Source organism: Lineus longissimus, chromosome 13 (genome assembly GCF_910592395.1).
Source record: "Lineus longissimus chromosome 13, tnLinLong1.2, whole genome shotgun sequence".
Taxonomy (NCBI): domain Eukaryota; kingdom Metazoa; phylum Nemertea; class Pilidiophora; order Heteronemertea; family Lineidae; genus Lineus; species Lineus longissimus.
In genome coordinates, this window is record NC_088320.1 from 2,664,271 (window position 1) to 2,684,454 (window position 20,184).

A 20,184-nucleotide genomic window follows, 5' to 3' on the forward strand; every position below is an offset into this window, starting at 1 on the left:
ATATTGTGGACGGCCTACTCTTGAAATAACTCTGGTAAGCACAATACGCCAACAAGGCTTGACAACATGCACAACATCAACATGCCGGATGTCGTCTTACCTGGGGATTAAATTGATATTGCGATTGAACACCAGGAGGCGCCTGCCCCTGCTGTGGAGACGCCGGATATGTCTGTATGGTAGCTACCTGATTTGACTCCGGGTTGCTTTCAATTGATGATTGTGCTGAGAGAGTGAGATTGGTGAACGAAGGTGCAAGGTCTGAGCCGCCAGCAGACTCCTGAAAGACAAGATGATGTCATGATGAAGATATGCTACATGGCTGTAGTATAGTCTGTACAATGACGCAGGGCACGTACGCGTGGCAATGTTCATAGTACGACGAATCAAGAGGTGAACCTACCATAGAGAACTGTCTCTGTGATGGTGATGACTGAGGATATGTCAGGGGTTGAAAGGCAGTGGTTGGATTAGGCTGCGCCACGGGGAGACTGGCTGGCGGCTGTGGTGCCGAGGTTGGCGGTGGAGTAGCCTGTGATGGTGGATGATAGCGGTACACAGTACCGTCTTGGTTAAAGTAGGGCTGGCCCGTGTGTTGGTTTATTATTATGCTCCCTGAAAAGACAATGATGACGCAATATGTAGACCCTACTTTTATCTCATTTTCATGAACTGTAAACTGTGAAATGTTGCCACAGCTAAAAATTGGTGAATTTTTGCAAAATTTTCGATTAGAGATTCTTTAAAACAGCTCAAGTCCTAAAAGTGTTAACATTTTAGACACAATCGTTTCATTCTGTAGACAACATTCTGCAACTTGATAGAATCAACCTGCTGGAATATTTTATACCTCCAATACGTTTCTACAGAAAAAGCTGTAAAGCACTGCTTACCTGGTGGTATAGTGTCTACACTAGAGGCCACCCAGACAACAGACTGGTTTTGATCCAAGTTGAACGGCAGTGGAGGTGCATCAGCAGCAGGGCTAGTGCTGGTTCCTACAGTTTTACTAGAGATATCTGAAACATAAGAAATTTGGCATGAAAAATTTGAGCAAACAAGAATTACAATACTTATATGTACAGTGGAACCTATGATAGCAAACACCCACACATTGAGGTGCCTTGGATTCTGGCCCTCATTTTAGCACTTCTGTTAAAGGCTAGGAGACAGACCCCGAGTCTTTACGTACCTGGACATGTAGACGTTGACTGGTTATGTTTTTCTGGTGGTATTGTTGGCGGTGATGATGGGATAGGAGGCGGCCGCGTCATGGGACTACTCAGATTACTAGAAGTACCACTACTTAATGAGTCTGAAATACAAGTTCTAACAGTTACACATTCGAAGGCACCAAATGCTCATTCAAACCATCCACAATCACTTTCACAAGGCATCTGACGTTACGTATCTTCCAACTTTTCACACAAGACATAGTTTAGAAATCGCCTTACCAGTTTTAGAAATCCTTCCACTACTCGTTGACCGGCTATCGCCGCGACTAAGTACAGTGACGCCGCCTACTCCCCCGAAGCTACTGGCCTTGGTCATCGCCACGTTACCACGACTAGAACTATCGGTGCCGTACCCGCTCGAGTCCGTGCTGCTCCATGGTCGCATTTCCGGGCCCCAGCGTAGGTCCTCCTTGCTACTCCGAGTACTAGAATGTCTCGTACTCGGTCTACTACTGAAAGACGACGGAGGGACATTAAGAGTCATCCTGGTTCAACGACCAAGTACATACCACTCTCATAATGACACACAACTGATAGTTGGTAAACCAGTTTTAAAGACACCCAGTTTTTACTGCCACATTTATTACATCCATGTATTTCAATATTCATTTAACTTGTGAGCTTTGATTATTTGACTTTCAGTCTACATAGGGGAAAAGTGTTTGGTCAAATTATAAGTTTCGTCAAGCAGAGTTTATTGCCAATCTAGAAAGATAAAAAACAGAGCAATCACCTACCCTAGTGAAACGACAACTTCACCTTCACCTGCTGAGGAGGTTGACTGAAACAGAGAAAAGGTCGAATTCTCAAGTGACTGACATGTGTCATTTATCATTTTCATGCACAATCACACCATGCTAATTATTCAATCAGTCTTTGATCCCAAGTCACTACATTTGCCAGGTCACAGTTTTGATGATGCTACGGTAAGGATATTGTGAGACATGCCCCCCACATGGTTTCACAACCACAACAGAATAACTGCAGTATCAACCAGGTTAGATGATTGAGCGACATATATTTACTGTTGTTAAGACTACTCATACGAGGATGATAGTTTCTTTGAAAAGATTACTTTCTATGCCCTCGCCAAGAAAATGTTCAAGATAACAGCAGATGAATGTCAGTCAGGTGTCTAATCGCAACCCTTCTCGTTCAATATAATTATCTTACATGACACGTCTAAAGGCTGCAACACCATTGTTATGATAAAAAAGAATTTCCCAACAAGGAGTAACCAGCCCCAAACCTGCTACTGATCAGATCTGCACAGGTAAGAAAAGCTGAAGATGGCGACAATAAAATAAGTCAAATTTTTCCAAAAGTTTTAGTCCTGCGCACACAAACATAAAGAAAGCGCTCACAGAAAATGTTGTGAGATGGAGAAATGGCAGCCAAGTACATGTAGACTCTGCCTATTATTTGGCTGAACATACCAAGCAGCTAATTAAAATAATCAATGCACAAAGAAAATACCACAAATGCAACAGAAATTCTCTATAACCCAAGTGTACGTACAAAGGCCCAGCGTAATCTCAACTCAGTTTTTATGGTTTTCTACAAATTGTGTACGAATTCCCTAAAACTGAGCATTTTCCCATTCCAACATGGCCAAGATGAGGCCGAATTTTTTTAATCACCACAATGTAATTCTTACGTCTTGACAAAAAATCCGAGCCCTTGCTTTCTCATACTCTTCCTCTCTCTCCTCAAAAGATTTCTGTTTTTTACCGTCAAACGACGATTGGCGATCAGGGCTACGACCCTGCAAAGAAAAAATAACCAGCGTTAGATCGGGGGGCTTGCCTTGGAAAAACCACCAGTGTTTGACAGGCGTTACATTGTGATGTTTAAAACAGAGACTTGATAAAGATTTCACGTATGCCGTTGAGCTAAAGCAAAAAGCCAGAAAATTTTTTCTTGCAAAAATCCTGTCCTTTGCACAAAAATGCCTCTTGAGTGCTTATTTTTGGTCTAAAATTCAAAAGTTTCACAGAGGGTAGGGACAGAGGTCTTTCCATTCCAGCTGTCAAATTTAGCATTGAGAATGAGGAAAAAGTCTCATATCGGCCTAAAATCGGAAATCCCTGAGATTTTTATATCCAAAAATATACCAGGCTCAGCAAAGAAAAATAAAGACACTACAGGCACTTTTCAATGAACACATTCAAAATATCAAAGAGAGGCTGAAGCTAGAGATAAGAAGGAAGAAGAAGTAAATGTCTGTTTATTACAGCACTGCATAAAGAGTGGTTTCAAGTGACGTCACATCTGCCATGCTGGAAGGACAGACAAAGGAAAGCAAGCCCAAATGACCATGACAGCATTTGATTCAGTTAAGTCAGGCATGAATGGGTGATATGAATAAAGACTAGCAAATGCTTTTATCTAAAACTTTATGTACATTTACACTAGGCCTTTCAGTACAGAATTGAAGTAAAAGCATTTGCTAGTCTTTATTCATATCGCCCATTGTCCTGTCCGACAACATGGTTGACCCTTCAACACAATCGATAGGGTGTATTGTTGCATACCTCTTTGCCCTCGTCGAAACTAGCACCTTCTCTCTTCAAGATTAACTTCTTGGGCTCGTCTTGGGAGCCCTCATCTCGTATATGTTCCCGGAACTTGAAATCTGGACTGAAAGTTAAGCAAGTATTGTGATATCACATGCAACGAGTATGATTGCTTGAACTAGAAAATCAGCACAATTAAAGGGAGACTGTCAACATGATATTTCACGATATCTTTTTCAATGAAATCACTTTTGATAGGCTGAAGACCACCACCTCTTCTTCTTCATCATTAGCTCTTCTCCAGGGAGTACTACTCCTGTATAGGGATGCCACTACAGTTAGGCACCAATTGGGTTTTATATCCGCCAGTGACTCAATCTTCGACCAGAGGAAGAGTCCAGCAGAAGGTACTCATTACCACTGAAAGCCAGGACAATGATTATGTCACAGTACTAGCAACATGGTATTGAGGGACACTCCCACAAAAGATGAAAACCGATATCCAGTAAGTAAGAAAGTCACTTTTAGAGTCAATATCTTTTCTAGAGGAAACTTACATTCTAGTTGATGTGGCTTTATTGACAACCACGGCTTTGCCTGTCTGGTCCACGTTGTGTTCGAGACCAAAGAACGCTGCCACGCGATGGACGATCATTCGATGATATGATGTCATGCTTTGAAACTTATGTAAATCTCGTCTGAAAGGGAAGGATGCGATTTATAGAGAACATCATCAATGAATGGGAATAGTACCGCAGTGTGTATTGCAGTGTGAACAACTTGGGAGACAGGACTCGGGGGGGGGGGGGGAGAGAAACTCTGATGTAACTTGGCATTCATCAGGGAATGACTGGAGAAGACCATCTTGCCAACAAATCCGTTCCATTTGAAGAGCACACAAAAAGTTTACACATAGACAATACTTACTTTGGGTCTTTTATGAAATTCGTCAACTCCTGTTCTAATCGTAAAAGCATCACCCGATCCTTTGGATTTTTATTGAGAGTCATTTTAATAAATTCCTCCAGATCTGTACCCGTTGAGTCCGTGTAGAGTTCAACGCTCGAATCACGGGAAAGACATGGTGAAGTGCCCGAAACTTGAGATATGTCGGAACTTTGAGAATTATCCTTTTCTAATCGGCCGCGTGATGAGGATTTGGGCTGAAATGAAATAGACGAAGTTTTAGAATAAATCGGGATCATTTGAAAGAGAGTAGCTTCTGGGCTCCTTGCTTTGTAGTCAGCGAAGTGAGGTCAGTAAACCCAGCAGGAATTGTGCGATGTTCTGCGAGAAAAGGTTTACCCCTACTGACAACTTGTGTAACTTGATCAGACCTCACTGGCCCGTGCCTATAGTCTCCATTCAACATGTTAAACTTTGAACTGAATCGTCAAACAGTGGTGTATCGTTGTAATGAGGGGGAGAGGAATGGGCGTAATCTACTTACTAGCTGCACAGAGCACGGTGCAAGAGTATTTGGTGAGGGTGAGAGGTTAACTGCTACGTTAACCATCGCCGCATGGTCGTCCGGTGGTGGTGACATATCGTCCCGCAGGGCATGACTTCGTACCAACACCTTGACTTTGTTATTGGGAGGCTGAAAGTAGAGAAGAACGAGTCAAGTAAAGTCATCGCCAGAGAAATTGCTCACCAGAGCGGATGATAAGGAGTATTATCCCCTTGATGGGTACCGGTCCATGGCAGGTTAACTTCCAAGGCAAGTTTGGTAGCCAGTTAGACTCGGGGTGGAGAGAAGCACACCTTTAGAAAGATACAGGCCTCTCATGAAGAGATTCCTACACAACTACAAACCATAACAAGGGAGCTTCCTGAAAGAGTTACCGCATCAGTAGCTGTATCAACCTCTGCCAATGGCTTGCATGCACACAGGCTACAGCATCCCTCTGAATCCCCGACCTCCAAACACCCATTCATTTTGGACAAATATTGGACATATTTTACCATTTCCACCACCAAACCTTCCAAGGGCTTCGTACAAAGGCAATGAAGAGTGGAACTCCCACCTGCTAATGTTAAAGTACATGAGGTGCAGCAACAAATGAATTATCCTCTCACGATGCAAACGACAATGTAATCAGAAACCTTGCCAAGGGTAAAGATTTAAGCTTGGGGACATATGATATGAATTGATACACATGATTATAGGCCAAGTGAAAAATTAGACCCAGTTTCTAAAAGTGCCCACACATAAAAGTGACACATGACTTTTTGGCTGCATTTGCTGGGCGAATTGTATGTTGCGTGTTGCTAAGGTTAGCGCCAATTAGAGAAAACTTCAAACAAAGTAAACTGCCTTGCCCAAGGTCACAGACAATGAATGAGTATGTGACTGGTATCAAACAAATGATCTGACACACAAGAGAAACAGAAAATCCATATAGATGGCCTCATGGACAATATGGATACAGCTAATTACAGCCTTCATATCGAGACAGATATGTACACAGAAGCTGCCACATCAGTGCACAGCAAATAGCAGTTATGTTAGGATGATATGGATGCAAGGCTGATCCCCTCGGGCCAAGTGTGAGCTCAGCCCAGAGGCCAGTGTTACCATGTTTGAAATCATCTGTATTGTGATGCTAATGCTTGTCCATATGACCCAACATGATCAAACTTTGTTGCTTGAGCTGCAGTTAGGGTTTGAGAAGGTGATTAACTCTCTACCCAATGTTTGATGGGAAGGGGGGGGCAAAAGTTAGGTGTGCTTTGAGTAGAACGAGATACCTTAGACTGCCTCTTGCAAGTTTTAACCCTAACAATAACATTCGTTAGCAGCATAACACTTCTGATTCAGCAACAATCGAGCCATGTTTTCACGATGGAAATGAGTAATCTATTTCCCCATTTAGAAATGAATACCGATATAGATAGATATTCCAAGGGTGAATGAATCATGGGTCAAACTATGATGAAATTGTCACGTGCTCATTCCAGAAATGACCTTTACATTTCCACTCAGCTCTGCTTTCCTATACTTCCGATTCTTGTAATGTTTTGAACGTGTAGCTTAAATTGATTACACAACTGAAATGACCCTGACCTTTACTTAAAGTTGTGTCATGACACTGATGACTATAGTGCTGTTGAAATGAAGGAATTTACGGCAATATCACTTGAAACAGATACCACAGCCCAGATTGGCACCAGTACGTGTCCAACTTCAGCTGCTGTTTTTGAGCATGTGATTCTTCAGAAGGGCTTCAAGTATCTCCATTCCAGTGTAGTCCAGAGGTAAACAAACTCTGCTGCTAAGCTCTACGTCGACGTTATTCTGGTAAGAATATACTCTTACGAAGCTCCTCAATAAAATGCTACATTCATTTCACCAAATTTGTCATTTTTTAGCAGACCACATCGTTGCTGATTTCCGCTGAACTGAACAATGTTTTGCCCCTTCCAAAGTAGGCCAAAGCCTCCAAGGTAAAAATAGCAAGACCTTCTCCAAAACAACAAAATTGACACTATCAAAGACAACTTGTTTGTCTTCTAAGAATAGCCCAACAAGCCTCATCTTTGGCAAGAAAGGCCTGGATTTCTCTGAAAATAGCAACACGAACCTAGGCCCAGTTTCAGCAAAAATGGAAACAACTAGTCGCTGAAATAACTGTCAGGGAAATTCGCGAGTAAACATGCCACTGTTATCACCTGTATATGGGAAATTGACGTCATAGGCCGGTGTACCATTCATCAAAACAGAACCGCCTGTTCCATCACAAGTTTAGCCGACCCACCAACACTTCTGACGACTGGTACTCGTGTGAACTAACAAGGTGGTAGTTGCAACTTTTGCATGAGATGGAAGCGTTGCGATGAAGCGTCTGTTCCAAGGACGCTTGGCAGAACAGTCACCTGTTCACTTGTGTACAGTTTCTTGTTCTCGATGTGCAGCAATTCCGACCACCTTGGGATGAAGCCAGTGCTATATGATCTGACGTCAGCAAGGTAATGATACCGGGGTTCTAGGCCTGGCGTGAGGCCATTGCAATAATTCACCCTTTATTTTCAAGGCTTTTGTTGTTTCTGTGATAGTCAGGCCCCATAAACAAAAAAAAGTTTGTCATCATTTTCACCTTTGGAAAATTATGTGGGAGCGCAGATTTTTTCCGATTTTTTCACTCATTCTGAACACTACACAGTGTGCTACTGCTAGTGCTTGTGTCCTCAAATCAATTGGACAGTCCCTGGGCGGTCCTATGTCCTTGAGCTGGACCCCTACCCCTGCTTCTCTCCAGCTACTAGGAGTATAACTTTTAGAGTGCCAAGCCAACAAAGGCAACTGATGTGAAAGATGGTCCTAATTAGAGGACCCCAACACTACCCTATAAAACCTACTCAAGTCCAAATAAATCTCACCTGTGATGATTTTCCATTGCTAATTTCACTGTCGCCATTGAATCGATCCGGACCCGAGTCGCTATCACTACTTTTCTTTTCTGTTGGTGATTGTTCTGGTGATCCACCGGGCGTACGTATCACAGGGGTCTCACCGCCCGCTGAAGAAAGAAGGGAAAGTCATATTATAAGTTACTCTCGGGGCAAGATAAGTGAAGTGGTGGCCGGCGCTCCAGTCTGCTAACCCAACAATCCTGCGAAGCAATGAACCAAAGCTACTGTCGACACTGGATGTTGCCACAGGCATAGGCATTGACATTTTAGACGGTGGGCGTGGAAATCGGAGAAACTACAGATAATTCACCGATAATTCATTAACACTTAACAAATCAAAGCACCTTCAAAGACTTCATGCACGCATTGAAAGGTCAATACGGATGACTTGGGGAACGGGTGGTTTCACAGTTTATATTTACATACACCCTTTTGTTTGTAATGGTGGCACAGATTCTGTACTGAACACTGCAAGACCGAAGCGTTCTGCTCCATGGACGATATCAAAAACCAGTCGAGGACTCACCGGCGACGACTGTAGCGTCAGAGGTTTCGGAACTCGGACTGTTGTCCTCCTCCTCCAACTCTTCAACCTCGCTCTGCTTGGAGAGAAGTCTCGAGCGACTTGGCCGATGCTCGAGCGTCGGTTCACATTTCCCCTCTTTTTCCGTCTCGGCCATCGCAGAGGGCAAGACTAGTTGTATTCCTGTAAAGATAAATATTGAAATGTTGATAAGAAATGGTGCTTCATTGGAGAATCCAAAGGGATACAGAAGATAACACTGACAAAGATGATGATGATGATGATGATGATGATGATGTTAGTTAGACTCCTTTATAAATACCAACAGCACACCAGTGAGTAGTGTTACAAGAGGGATGCAGATAGATACCAACTCTGCTACCTGTCTCCAAGATGATGAAGACACGAGTTAGCCAAGTGACTCACCAACACATCACTATTGATTGTCACAGGCGGCACAGAACAGCTACATTAGTACCTCCGTCCTAATCCCACGCTTTCCACGAAAACGACACAACTTTTTGACAGGCGACATATTGCGGGGTCAACGTTTTTTCGAGAAATGAATTTGAGAGTGGAATAATAATAATATCTGGTGGGTGCAGAAAAACTTTCATTGGCGATATATTGCTGGCATAAACAGTAAAACAGGTTCTTTCTGGCTGATGAGGACATGAGAGGAATCATGTATGCCTATAAAGTGTGACTGCTGTTGAAAATATATCTTTATCGCTGGACAGCTTATTGTTCCATCTAAGGTCTGATCTGTGAGCATTTGAGGCAAGCATCTATGGTTGAGCACCAATGAACTTTATAGATTTACGGCCCAGTGACTTCAAACCATGCAGGGACGTAGTCCATTAACCCTGACTATTGTTTCTGTTGTCCCCGCTCCCCCCCAGTGATATCTGATGACAACTTCACAAACCATAATATTCTATCCGTTTTTAACAAATGAAGCATTTCCACTCGAAAGGATTCTCAGAAATCATACACAGTCAAGATCCTTTGGGAATTCATCGAATTGGTTATGACAGATCTGCGCTAAGGTCAGAGTGTTTTAGTGGGCGCTGCTACAGAACAGGCCTCTGCCATCACTGAACTAATATTGGCGTTTGAAAAGGTTGGAGTTCAACATCGATATATGATAAAAGGTCAAGGAAGACAATGTGTACCTTGTTGATGTGACAGGAGTGAAAAGGCAGAGCAGTTTTCGACTGTTTGGAAAACAAAGAGTTCATCACTTTACTATCAAAATCAAAGTTAACCTCGTTCTGCCTTTCTTGCGAGTTAAGATACATTTCTATAAGTATTACAGTGTCTATTACTTGGTCTGATAATCATCGCAGGTCCAAGCAATGGGCCACAATGGGTGAACTGTGTATCCACGCTGATGCTTCAGTAAGTGCCGTGACCCCACCCCCACACTACACCCGGTGACTGGATGTCCATACCAATTAGAGTCAGAGACAGTGTTGCTGATCCCTCCCCTACAACTCCCCCACAACGCACAGACCTCCACTAATGAGGTTCTCATGTAGTGTAGCATCCAAGTCAATCACGACCTTAACCTTTTAACTCCTTCCCAAAGCTTTGCATTTGCAATTAAAGAATGCTTGGTCTCCCTTGATCCACAACCACAACGACACTTCAGCCATTCCCAACTCTAACAAAGGGCCATGCAGTTTTAAATTAAAATGGCTTGTTCATGTACTTGGCAAGGCATAAAAACAACTTCCTTGCCTCTTCTTGTCACTAGTGTAGGCAAAACCAGCTGAAAGATCCAACTGTAGCATACGTCATTTTCCAAAATAATCAAGCAGGAGTTTTGTTCCCACCCACCAGTTTTTCCTCCCTTCTTGACAGAGAAGACTCTGACACTGCAACCCCCTCTGAATGCTCCCAGAGGTACCACCATTCACTGGTTAGGCAGAAGACCCTCCCACACAACAAACTAAATGAACATCGCACTGCAACATACCAAATTGATATTGTCTAGAAAATATCATCAAGACCCATGGGGCTTTTCATATTCAAGGCACCAACCACTGCAATCCCCTCCCACGCCTCATTGCAGTGACATTCAGGCCGTTCCATCCTTTGATGGCCTACTGAGAAATCATCTCTTTTCTTCATCTATTGACTGCATTCAGGGAAAAGACAACGACCATCTTCAGAAAAGCATCATCTGTGATCTACCTAGAAAAATCTCCTGATTGGATTTACTGTTTGTAAAAGTACACTTCCTACATTGAACCAATGGCCAAACTGTTATTTCCTCCCATCATATCTACGTAGTCGTAGGAGGGCGTCAATATTACCAAACTGTTGTTTCCATGTCGGACTTGGACCAACAATACTTTGGTGATGCTTTATAGTGTACAATATTATTCTCAAGACTGAAACATTGCATGCTATTCAACGGCTAGACCAACAAGCTAAAGCATATGCCAAGATCATTGCTAATAATGCCAGCAAGGCAGCTGAGCACCAACTCAAACATGCCTAGACCATGGCTATGCCTACCACCAGGTAAACTGAGTCTGTTGATATTATCAAGGCAGAATAATATCTAAGATATTCATTTTCTAAAAATCTGGTTCAGCGTATGTATCATCGGATATATTGCATATCAGATACACTGACGTCTTATGATTTACGCCATGATTTCGAGGACTTGTTTACCCGGACCCTGTTTACAACTTCGATGTTGGTGTTTGTCAGCTGCCCAAGCCTGTTTTCTACATCTTGTTACAAGAGTAACCATTTCAATACCATCGAAAGCTTCACCAGTCAACATACACCCCACTCGGATTGTCAGTCCTGTTCTGGTGACGACTTCTGTAGTCTGGTATGATTCATCCTAGTCTGTGACTGTAAACCAGGTCTGAGATCGAAACCCTGGATGGCCCGAATTCCTCCCTCAGGGCTGCAAGTTCTGGGCATTCTGTCGGGATGTGGTTTTTCTGGAAGTGATTGATATGATTCAACCACAATCACGCCAGAACCACCTGTCGCACAGCCCCGGGAAACAAATCTCTGACACAGCTTGCTCTCGAACCAGACCCGAGATCAATATAGCTGCTACAACTAAGCCGGCAATATAGACATCACATCATGCCATCCCAACAGCAATATCACTCAAGCACAAATTCAGTATCTCCAACATCATAATATTAATACTTCCGAGGAATTTCAATGATGGATTATGACACACATTTTGATTGTAATGGCGTGTAATGTACACACTCTGTCATAACATATTTGCCAAGGCTTTTTCTTTCCCCGCTCAAATGGTGGTATTAGGTTGAGCTTTGATGACCTAATGAGGACAACGTGCAACATCAAGGCCCAATAACATATGAAAGTGAAACAATACTGAATCCCCCAACAGGACCAAAAGCTCACTATATCCAAATCAAACATCGCTATCATTTGAAAACAACTTCAATTCTACCTCCCACTAGGTCAGTATCATAATATTGATATTTTGAGCATTTCAATGATTCAACCGTGCACACTTTGATGAACGTTTGGTTCATTGATTCTCAGCAGACGATGTGGCGTGTGGTTGCTATCGATCGTCACGAATCAAGGCTGGAGCAATATCAGCGTTTTCCAAGAATCGTAGCAACGACTATCTGTGAAGGTCAAGGACACCAAGGGGACTCATAAATACACATCCTTTAACCAAAAATAGGGGTGTCGAAATGGCTTGGACCATCCTGAAGAGCTTTCTTAAGGTTTAAATGGTCATGCTCAAAAGGGGTGACTGGTCAGCCTATATTCGTTTTACATTCAAAGGACGTAACAATAATAGTGAACTGACCTATCCATGTTACAAGCAATGTGTTCCTCTAGGATTCAATGTAGTACATTCTGATCACAAAACTGGCACCTTTTTAACGACGACACGCAGCCACCACTGCAAGGCAGTGTCAAGGAACTAATTCAATAATAAGGTGGCTTGATCGAATCAATGGGTGTGGCCCATTAATCACTTCCCGTTTGTGCATCGAAGCGTGATTATTAAAAATCTGCTATTGTGATCAATGACGCGTGCACTTCTTTGAGGTGGACTGATCGGGTCACGTTTATATGAAGATTATGGCGACTCAATAGCAATGGGTGAATAAAAATGTGAATTATCAATGTTTATGTGGTGTTAGGTACAGGAACTGAGATGTTTGGAATCTGAGTCTGACACCTCAGGCGCAAGACCCCATCATCAGCTCTCTGCTGTGGTCTTTCAGTGAAGGCACAAATCAAATTTCTCCACTCAGAAGCAAATACCTCTCGAAACTTCAGAATGGCTGAGCAGGTGTTTATCAAACCTGCCAGCTTGTAATCGCGGATATATCATACTAATCACAACGCAGAGATCCGCAGGGCTCTGGAATGTCTACCAACCTGGGCACACCACCCATTGCCTCTATTTCAACTCAGTTCTTGGAGTATGCGTCCAGACTTTGACCTCTCTAAACAGGATCTTATTAACTGTTCGCCCGGTAGCCTCAGCTGGATGTACGTTATGGTTTAGGAGTAGCCTGACCCACAAAGAGTGAATTTCACTCTTTGAAGAAGTCAAGATTCTGCATTAACGTCAACAATGTTTCAGAATGGGATCTGTTTTTATTTGCGTCCAACAGCATTCGAATGAGTGGTTGTCATGACAACCAGAATTACTATGATTTCATTCTTTTCCCAAAGAAACTGGTAAACTCTAAGACTCAGAAAGAAAGGACACGTCACTGCATGATTATCGTCATCTTGTAGAAATTTCTGGAGAATTTCTGTTTTCTGTGATCGCAGACACTGCAGCCATTGTAAGGTAGAGGACGTCGGTTGCAGAACTTGCAACACTTGAAGCTTGTAAATTTTCTATTCTCACTTGGACTGGGGTTTTAGAGTATAAACACTGAAGATATGAAGCGACAATCAAAACTGTCATGATGCAATTCATCTGAAAACTGAAAAAAAGACAGTTCATACGTTGCACAAGTCACTCTCGACGACTCTAGAGAACTGTTACTGTTAGCAACCTGACGATGCTTGCTAATAAACCATGGCAACGGGCCTCCGTACAAACTTCTTACCAGTCTGAATCTCGTTGTTTACGTCTCGCAAGCTACGCCAAAGTGAAGTGAAAAATAATTCTATTTCCAGCCGGAGTGACGTGTTTCCTTCAAGCCAATAGGAAGGCAAGAGCAAAGCAAAGGCTTTTCATTGTCGCTCTGGGTATTTTTAGCCAAAGATCTTCAATGTTTACATCCGGTTCGACTTCCGCCTATGAGGGGAGATGAACGATTTTTAAGAACACGATCACCTGTCCTTTGGCTTCGGAAGGTGGGCGGGGGAGGTGAGATCAACGGAGCTGTGTTCAATTGGCAAATAGCAGGTGCTTATAAAGTAGAGTGGCACCTCTCTTAGCAGACACCTCTCTATAAAGGACATTGATTTCAATCTCAAACCTGCCCCTTCTATTCAAATCTACCACTGTAATCAGGACACCTCTCTATCAAGGACAGCATTTGTCAGTCCCATGAGTGTCTTTAAAAGAGAGGTCTTCACAAGGTGTTCAACCGGGTATCGGGTGCAAGAGCTGATGTCGGGTGTTGAGTCAGGGATACCCTTACTGACAAAGGCACTGCAAATACATGTACAACATACATGATATTTTGATATATAACTAATTTTAACTGAAGCCCTGTAATGTATCCTTGGCTTGTCAAGCAGTTCACATTGGTGATGGATACCTTGCATGTCTTTCTACACTCATAGCCCATCATCACCAGGTCAAGCTGAATTTAGCACAGACCTTCATGAAAAATTCATATTCTAAATCAGTGCGTGCGTGTGGTGGCTGGCCAACGCTGGTGAGCTGTTGACGTCATTGAGTCAACAGCGGTGAGATCGTGTGACCGGGTGAATGATTTAGATCCACTGAATGGAAGAGGGGATTAGCTAGAAGGGCTCACAGACACAAATAGCCAGGCCAATGACATCTATCACTTCAAGTTGACATCAGTATAAAATTCAGGACGACCCTAATTACCAAGTAAGGTTTGACCGAAGGGTAATCATCCACTGACCCTGATAAAGATCATGTGAGTTCAAATGGGTCTTTTCCATTCAACTTGACCTCTATATTAAGGACACCTCTCTATTAAGGTTCTTCTGTATTTTCAATGATTCCAACTTTTTGAAACCAATTTCAAAATATAACGAATCAAGAAGTAAAGATTCCCCATCAGCCACATGTGGCTAGGCTCAGATTTAATCAACTCACTGGCAAGTTGCCAATAGTGATTGTCATTTGAAAAAGTCACGTTGTCATGGATACGATTCAGCTTAGGAAAGCAATGCCAGCTGCAGGGGGCTTGGACAGTTAGAAGATCAATTGTGATATGACAAACCCAAAGTCAATGACTTGTGTATCGACATATCTACAACGTTTATGAGTAGTGATTGACATCACCGGAAATGGATGTGTGTCTGCCAGCTGGGCAAGACTCCAAGGTCAACTTTGAATGCATCAGTATCAACAACACAAAACATTGACAGCCGGGCAAAGTGTGGATCTACCAAGCTAAATGCAACCTATACCAAGGACAAGGAAGGTGACTGATTTCATTAACTTGAAGCCACCAAAGTTTTAAAAGTACGCAAAAAATCTGCAATACAGATGCACGTATCGTTTCTATCGGGTTCTTTCATCAGAGATGCGATCTGTCTATCAACTCATATTCGATGAAGATCACAGGGCACCATGTTGTAGTTCCATTCATGCCCCCAGGTCGCGAGGCATCAGTTCAAAGACAGCTCCGTAATGATGTTAGTCGTGCTAGCACACTTTTTACCCAATATCAAGGGAGTGTATACAACTGAAATTGATCTGACACATTTTATTTTCCGATAGAATTCACGCAATGTTTGAGACATGTTGTCGCCTGGAGTAAGACAAGATTGTGCAATCCCATTTCGGAAAGCGAAAGACCTGATGAAAAATCACAAAACTCTGATGCTGATCGCTGACTGATTTGAAGACACCAGAGGAACACTGGCACTGGCCAATCATCATGCTCTGGCCCTACCTCTTCATAATGCGAGTCTTGCCGCTACACTCAAATCATTGCCCAAACAAGTGGCCAAGGCCAGACTGAGAAGGAATTCGGGACAAAAAAAATAGATGAAAAATCACAAGGTTTTATTTCAGTGCATGCCACTTCTGGGTCAGAGCAGGTATGTTTTGATCAGAGTGGGCATCACCTCATAAGGTCAAAAATATCTGGGTCAGTGTGGTACACAGTAGGTTTTTTTGTTTCATTATCACATCCAATGGCATCATCATCATCATCACATCATCATCAACAAAGGGACAGAACTTGACTTAACCAATATAGGATAAGGATGTGAACTCATGAGGACAACAATTTCTAGGTCAACCAAGAAATATTGAACAAACATGAAAGCAATCAGTGCCATCTCACTTCACGTCATCAAAATATAAAAACATAAAAGAACCTACCTTAATTCTTTACAATTTACACCAGACTGAGTAGATCCATTTTCCTATCTTGGCCCAGCTCAGTCAGAGAGACTGTACGTTACGTCACAGGGGGCACACGTATCGAGATATCGTCCCCGTCCCCGTCTCTGTTCAATCTTTTTGCTAACGCGTGTTAAATCGACGTTGTTCGCCTGAATGAAGCAAAGTAAATAGTGATTAGCCCGAAGTAGAAGACTTGTATGTGTGCTCGGTTCACAAGTTATTCACATCCAGTAGCAATCAATAGTTCCAACAGTTATGAGATTGTACTGTCGACCCCACACGACCTTCCTAGCAACCAATCACAGCACCGCATCCAAGATGACGATAGATATTGAATGTCGGAGCTCTGACGTCAATGACTTGGATGATTATAAACACGAGACAGGACTTACAGCGGCCGTGACACAATCGTATAGAGGAGTCTGTCGTTAACGGGAAAACGAAGACTGGTACTGCCGCTGTATCACTAGTAAAAGATGCTAACGGTACATGCCATTGCTGGGCTACCATCCTTAGCATACGCTATCGTCTATTCATATGCTACGGTAGCCTGAGTTCCAAGTATATATTGGTATACACAGCAGAAGCATGAATATCTAGTGAGATTGAGACAACATATCGCGGTATAGGATGTCGATATAAGATGGATCGCAGCTACATGTTGGAGTATTGAACCAGATAAGGCCACAGAGTTTAGGAAGTTGTTTCTGGTTTCTCAAAATACTGAACCAGATGTGCCTGTTATCAGGATATTGGGATGGGGTCTTTATCACAACTGGACAACAGGACAAATACCATCCATCCCTTCTTGACTTAGGACACAATTGCCCATGCAGTGCACTCCCACGCCTGTCATCTCATGAAGACCCTGACAGCCATCACTGCCGACAAGCTTCCCACTCCCATTTAAGAGAAAGCATTAGCCCAACAAAGTTGACTATAACCATGGTGACATAAACTCAGCCAGTAGCCTACGCTAGCCAGTTTAAGACGTCACCGACAATACCTATTTCCAAGAATAAACTGTTTGTAGCGACAACAGCGTTTAAACTGTCAAAGGGGAGTTGAGTGCAATCGCACGGAGTCAACGTTTGTGCAAGTTGGTAAGAATCTGGGTTATTTCAGTTTTTCAGGGCAAGGGGGTAGTCACCATGGCCCTCCAAGAAGAAGTACAGGGCATGCAGCTGGGGCAAGAACACTTTGGACAGTTCTTTGGGTTCATGGAAGATCCCCGAATGACCAGGAGTGCAGGATCGCAGAGGAGGCGCTTTCTGGGGAGGACCCGGGGTCTGATGATGAACAAGGGGAAAAACTGGGAGCAGGAGCAAGAAGCTTCTGTGAGAACATGCGCAAATGACGAGCATGTTATTCTCCTATTTCCTGTGGCAAGACCAAGGAACAGACAGCAGACGATAAGAACATTACTCTATGGTCTAAAAGAAGGGAGACTGGAGGTATTACCTGTAGAATATCTCCTCCTCATCCACAACCTCAAGTACATCCCAAAAGAAGTCTAGCCCACAATCCTAACCACTTTCATTTTTTCCTCCCGTCTCTTCAATATCATTTGAACATGGCTGGCGAATACCTTAGAAAACATATCCTTGGTAACTTTAATGGGGCACACATGGTAAATAAAACATTGTTAAGCTTAAACCTGTTGTGATAACATTCAGTGTGTTCATACTTCTTGTTGCCTCACCAGGTACCAAGCGTGGTATTTCCCAATTACGTACCAAGTACCAAGAAGGTAAGGTCGGAACTGCTCACTAATGCCGCCAGTGGCAGTGTAACGCACTCTTCTTGGCTTTACCTTCATTATGCACGAATGTCTCTCTGTCAAACATGTCAAAAGCCTTTCTGTAGAAAAGCTGGATAAATAAATACCAGGTTTTTTCAGCGTCAGAACGCAAAGCGATGCAGGGAGTACAGAGTGAGGGCTGTTCAAGGATTGCCTTCAGAGTACAGCAGACACCTGCTGTGTCGTGAGTTAGCCAAACTGCAAACAAAGGGAGCTCTTCGGTCTGCCACTGAATATGAGGCTCACTCGCCTGCTCACTCGCCTTATTACACGGACTAGGGAAAAGAATATAATGATGCCTGCCCTCCTCACCGCTAACCCACACTGGTAGAAACCGCTTGATCTTATCTCTCTTCCGCAAATCATTCTCCAATATGAACTGATAACAAATTGATAGACATTTCATGCCTGGCCGAATGCCGTTGATACCACAACCACTCAATTTGGTTCATTTTAATTCAATGGGAAGCAATTACCGACTGACGAATGGGAGAATATCGATACAGTGTGCGAAATAGGCAGAGCTTCGTTAAGGAGATCTCGTTAAAATATTTATAATGATTAGGTAATTGAGTGTACAAGATGTCTATTTGCGTATTGATATTGATGACTTGCGTCTTCTCCAGTATCCAGTGCCCTCAGACTAGTCAAGAGTGCATTGATTTGGACTCCAATGAGGGATGGTTAGTGATCAGATGAAAGGGCTATGATTGTTTCGATCTCGGTGACCTCGCTTTTGGGCCAATGAGGAAGCAGACTTGTTTTGCAGGACGTTTTGCCGCAATCAGTCCAATAGAGTCAGCAAATGACTTTGCAAGTCCCAACAATGGCATGGACCTCGCAGGACACGATTGTTTACACCGTCATCGTTTCACCTCTCGTCTTTGAATTCAAAGCATTCATTTCAAGAACGATTGGGTTCCCTCCTGCAAAGGGTTAAAATTGACATGACAATGAGTCAGATAAACAGTTGTTTTTTTAATCGCAACAGTCTGAGAAAAGCCCACACTCCTGAGTGGGCAGTGATCAGAGGCTGGTAGATTTAATAAAACAGATAAACATGGCCCTTTCACATTTCCTGAAACACCGCTTCGACCTAAAGCGTGTTACTCATCATTTCGTACTTTAACACAAAACACATCTCCATCTGATAGAATTTTCAATTTCTTTTTGTCGCTAGGTTTTTAGAGGCTTTTTATGCTAAATGATTTTTCTGACTCAAACTGGGAGTGCACCACCGAACAGGACAGACACTAAACGGACTGCACTGCTTTTTATAAAGCAATTTGCAAGTGAGGGGGGTCTATTACCCTGCCATGCCATGCTTTGCCAACCTCCCTCCCTGTCACACATCTCATTGGGAGTGACTCCCCTCCCAAGACCAGCTGTTGGTGCCAGACTCCAACCGCGCCCTTTACAATCTACTGACGCTTATAAAGACGGCAGCAAACTGAGGGATGACGAAACCAGTTTCTTCCAACCTATATTAGTATCGATGTGCCATGCACTAGCACACGCCGCCATATATTCAGTTCTTAGCTTAGCATGGAGTATAATCAATAAACTCAGAGATGATGGGTTTGTCGGATCAATCAAGTTGGTTGCCAGTCGATGTATTCTGGCTGCAGTTAGTTGGCTTGGTGGCCCAACAGTTAAGATGGGTCAGGTGGCAAACTAGGTTGGAGGGGGCGTTGCCATTGAAGCTGGGGAAGCCAGACCACTAGATGTATATAGGCTCGGTGATGCTACAACATAGCATCTAGTGAAATCGGATGACCAGTTGGTTTTGAGGCCGAATGGATTGGTAGGAAGGAGTCAGACAGTCCCATCTGGTGAAATAAAACATAGTCTTCCTAAATCTTTGGTCCAAAGTTATCTGCAAACTATCATTTTGCTTTAGTATGTATTCTAAAGCTTAGTCTAGTAAGCATATCGTAAGACCAGTGGGAACAACCAATCTGCTACAAAACTAGTCCTGCTTAACTGATCGACCCAAAAATCAAACATAATGGGGATACCATACCATGAGCCACAAAATGATATGGAGGATTAGGATCATCATTTGTAGCAATGAATAAAAGCAAAACTTTTTCGTTTATTGCTATAGGCAACACTGATCTTCCAACTTCCTTGCCGTTAAAGAC

The 20,184-nt window shown here is 43.0% G+C and overlaps 1 protein-coding gene across 5 annotated transcripts in view; it reads right to left on the reverse strand.

Annotated features, from left to right (window-relative positions):
* The window catches only part of LOC135497577 (cAMP-regulated phosphoprotein 21-like), a 35,464-nt gene that overhangs the window by 9,906 nt on the left and 5,374 nt on the right, over positions 1-20,184 (reverse strand). For 2 of the 5 annotated variants that reach the window (XR_010448939.1, XM_064787330.1), the window contains exons 4-17: positions 16,216-16,388; positions 8,691-8,870; positions 8,132-8,271; positions 5,202-5,351; positions 4,679-4,914; positions 4,309-4,449; positions 3,770-3,875; positions 2,893-3,000; positions 1,973-2,016; positions 1,455-1,687; positions 1,193-1,315; positions 894-1,019; positions 404-615; positions 101-280 (exon numbers count right to left, since the gene is read on the reverse strand). Coding sequence is in view for 4 of the 5 variants with exons in the window: in XM_064787330.1 (XP_064643400.1) it covers positions 101-280; positions 404-615; positions 894-1,019; positions 1,193-1,315; positions 1,455-1,687; positions 1,973-2,016; positions 2,893-3,000; positions 3,770-3,875; positions 4,309-4,449; positions 4,679-4,914; positions 5,202-5,351; positions 8,132-8,271; positions 8,691-8,844 (1,953 nt within the window). In the remaining variant the exon portion in view is untranslated. Of the gene's footprint in view, positions 1-100; positions 281-403; positions 616-893; positions 1,020-1,192; positions 1,316-1,454; positions 1,688-1,972; positions 2,017-2,892; positions 3,001-3,769; positions 3,876-4,308; positions 4,450-4,678; positions 4,915-5,201; positions 5,352-8,131; positions 8,272-8,690; positions 8,871-16,215; positions 16,389-17,700; positions 17,896-20,184 lie in introns of those variants that run through there. The other 3 variants (XM_064787331.1, XM_064787332.1, XM_064787334.1) reach the window with 3 other exon arrangements.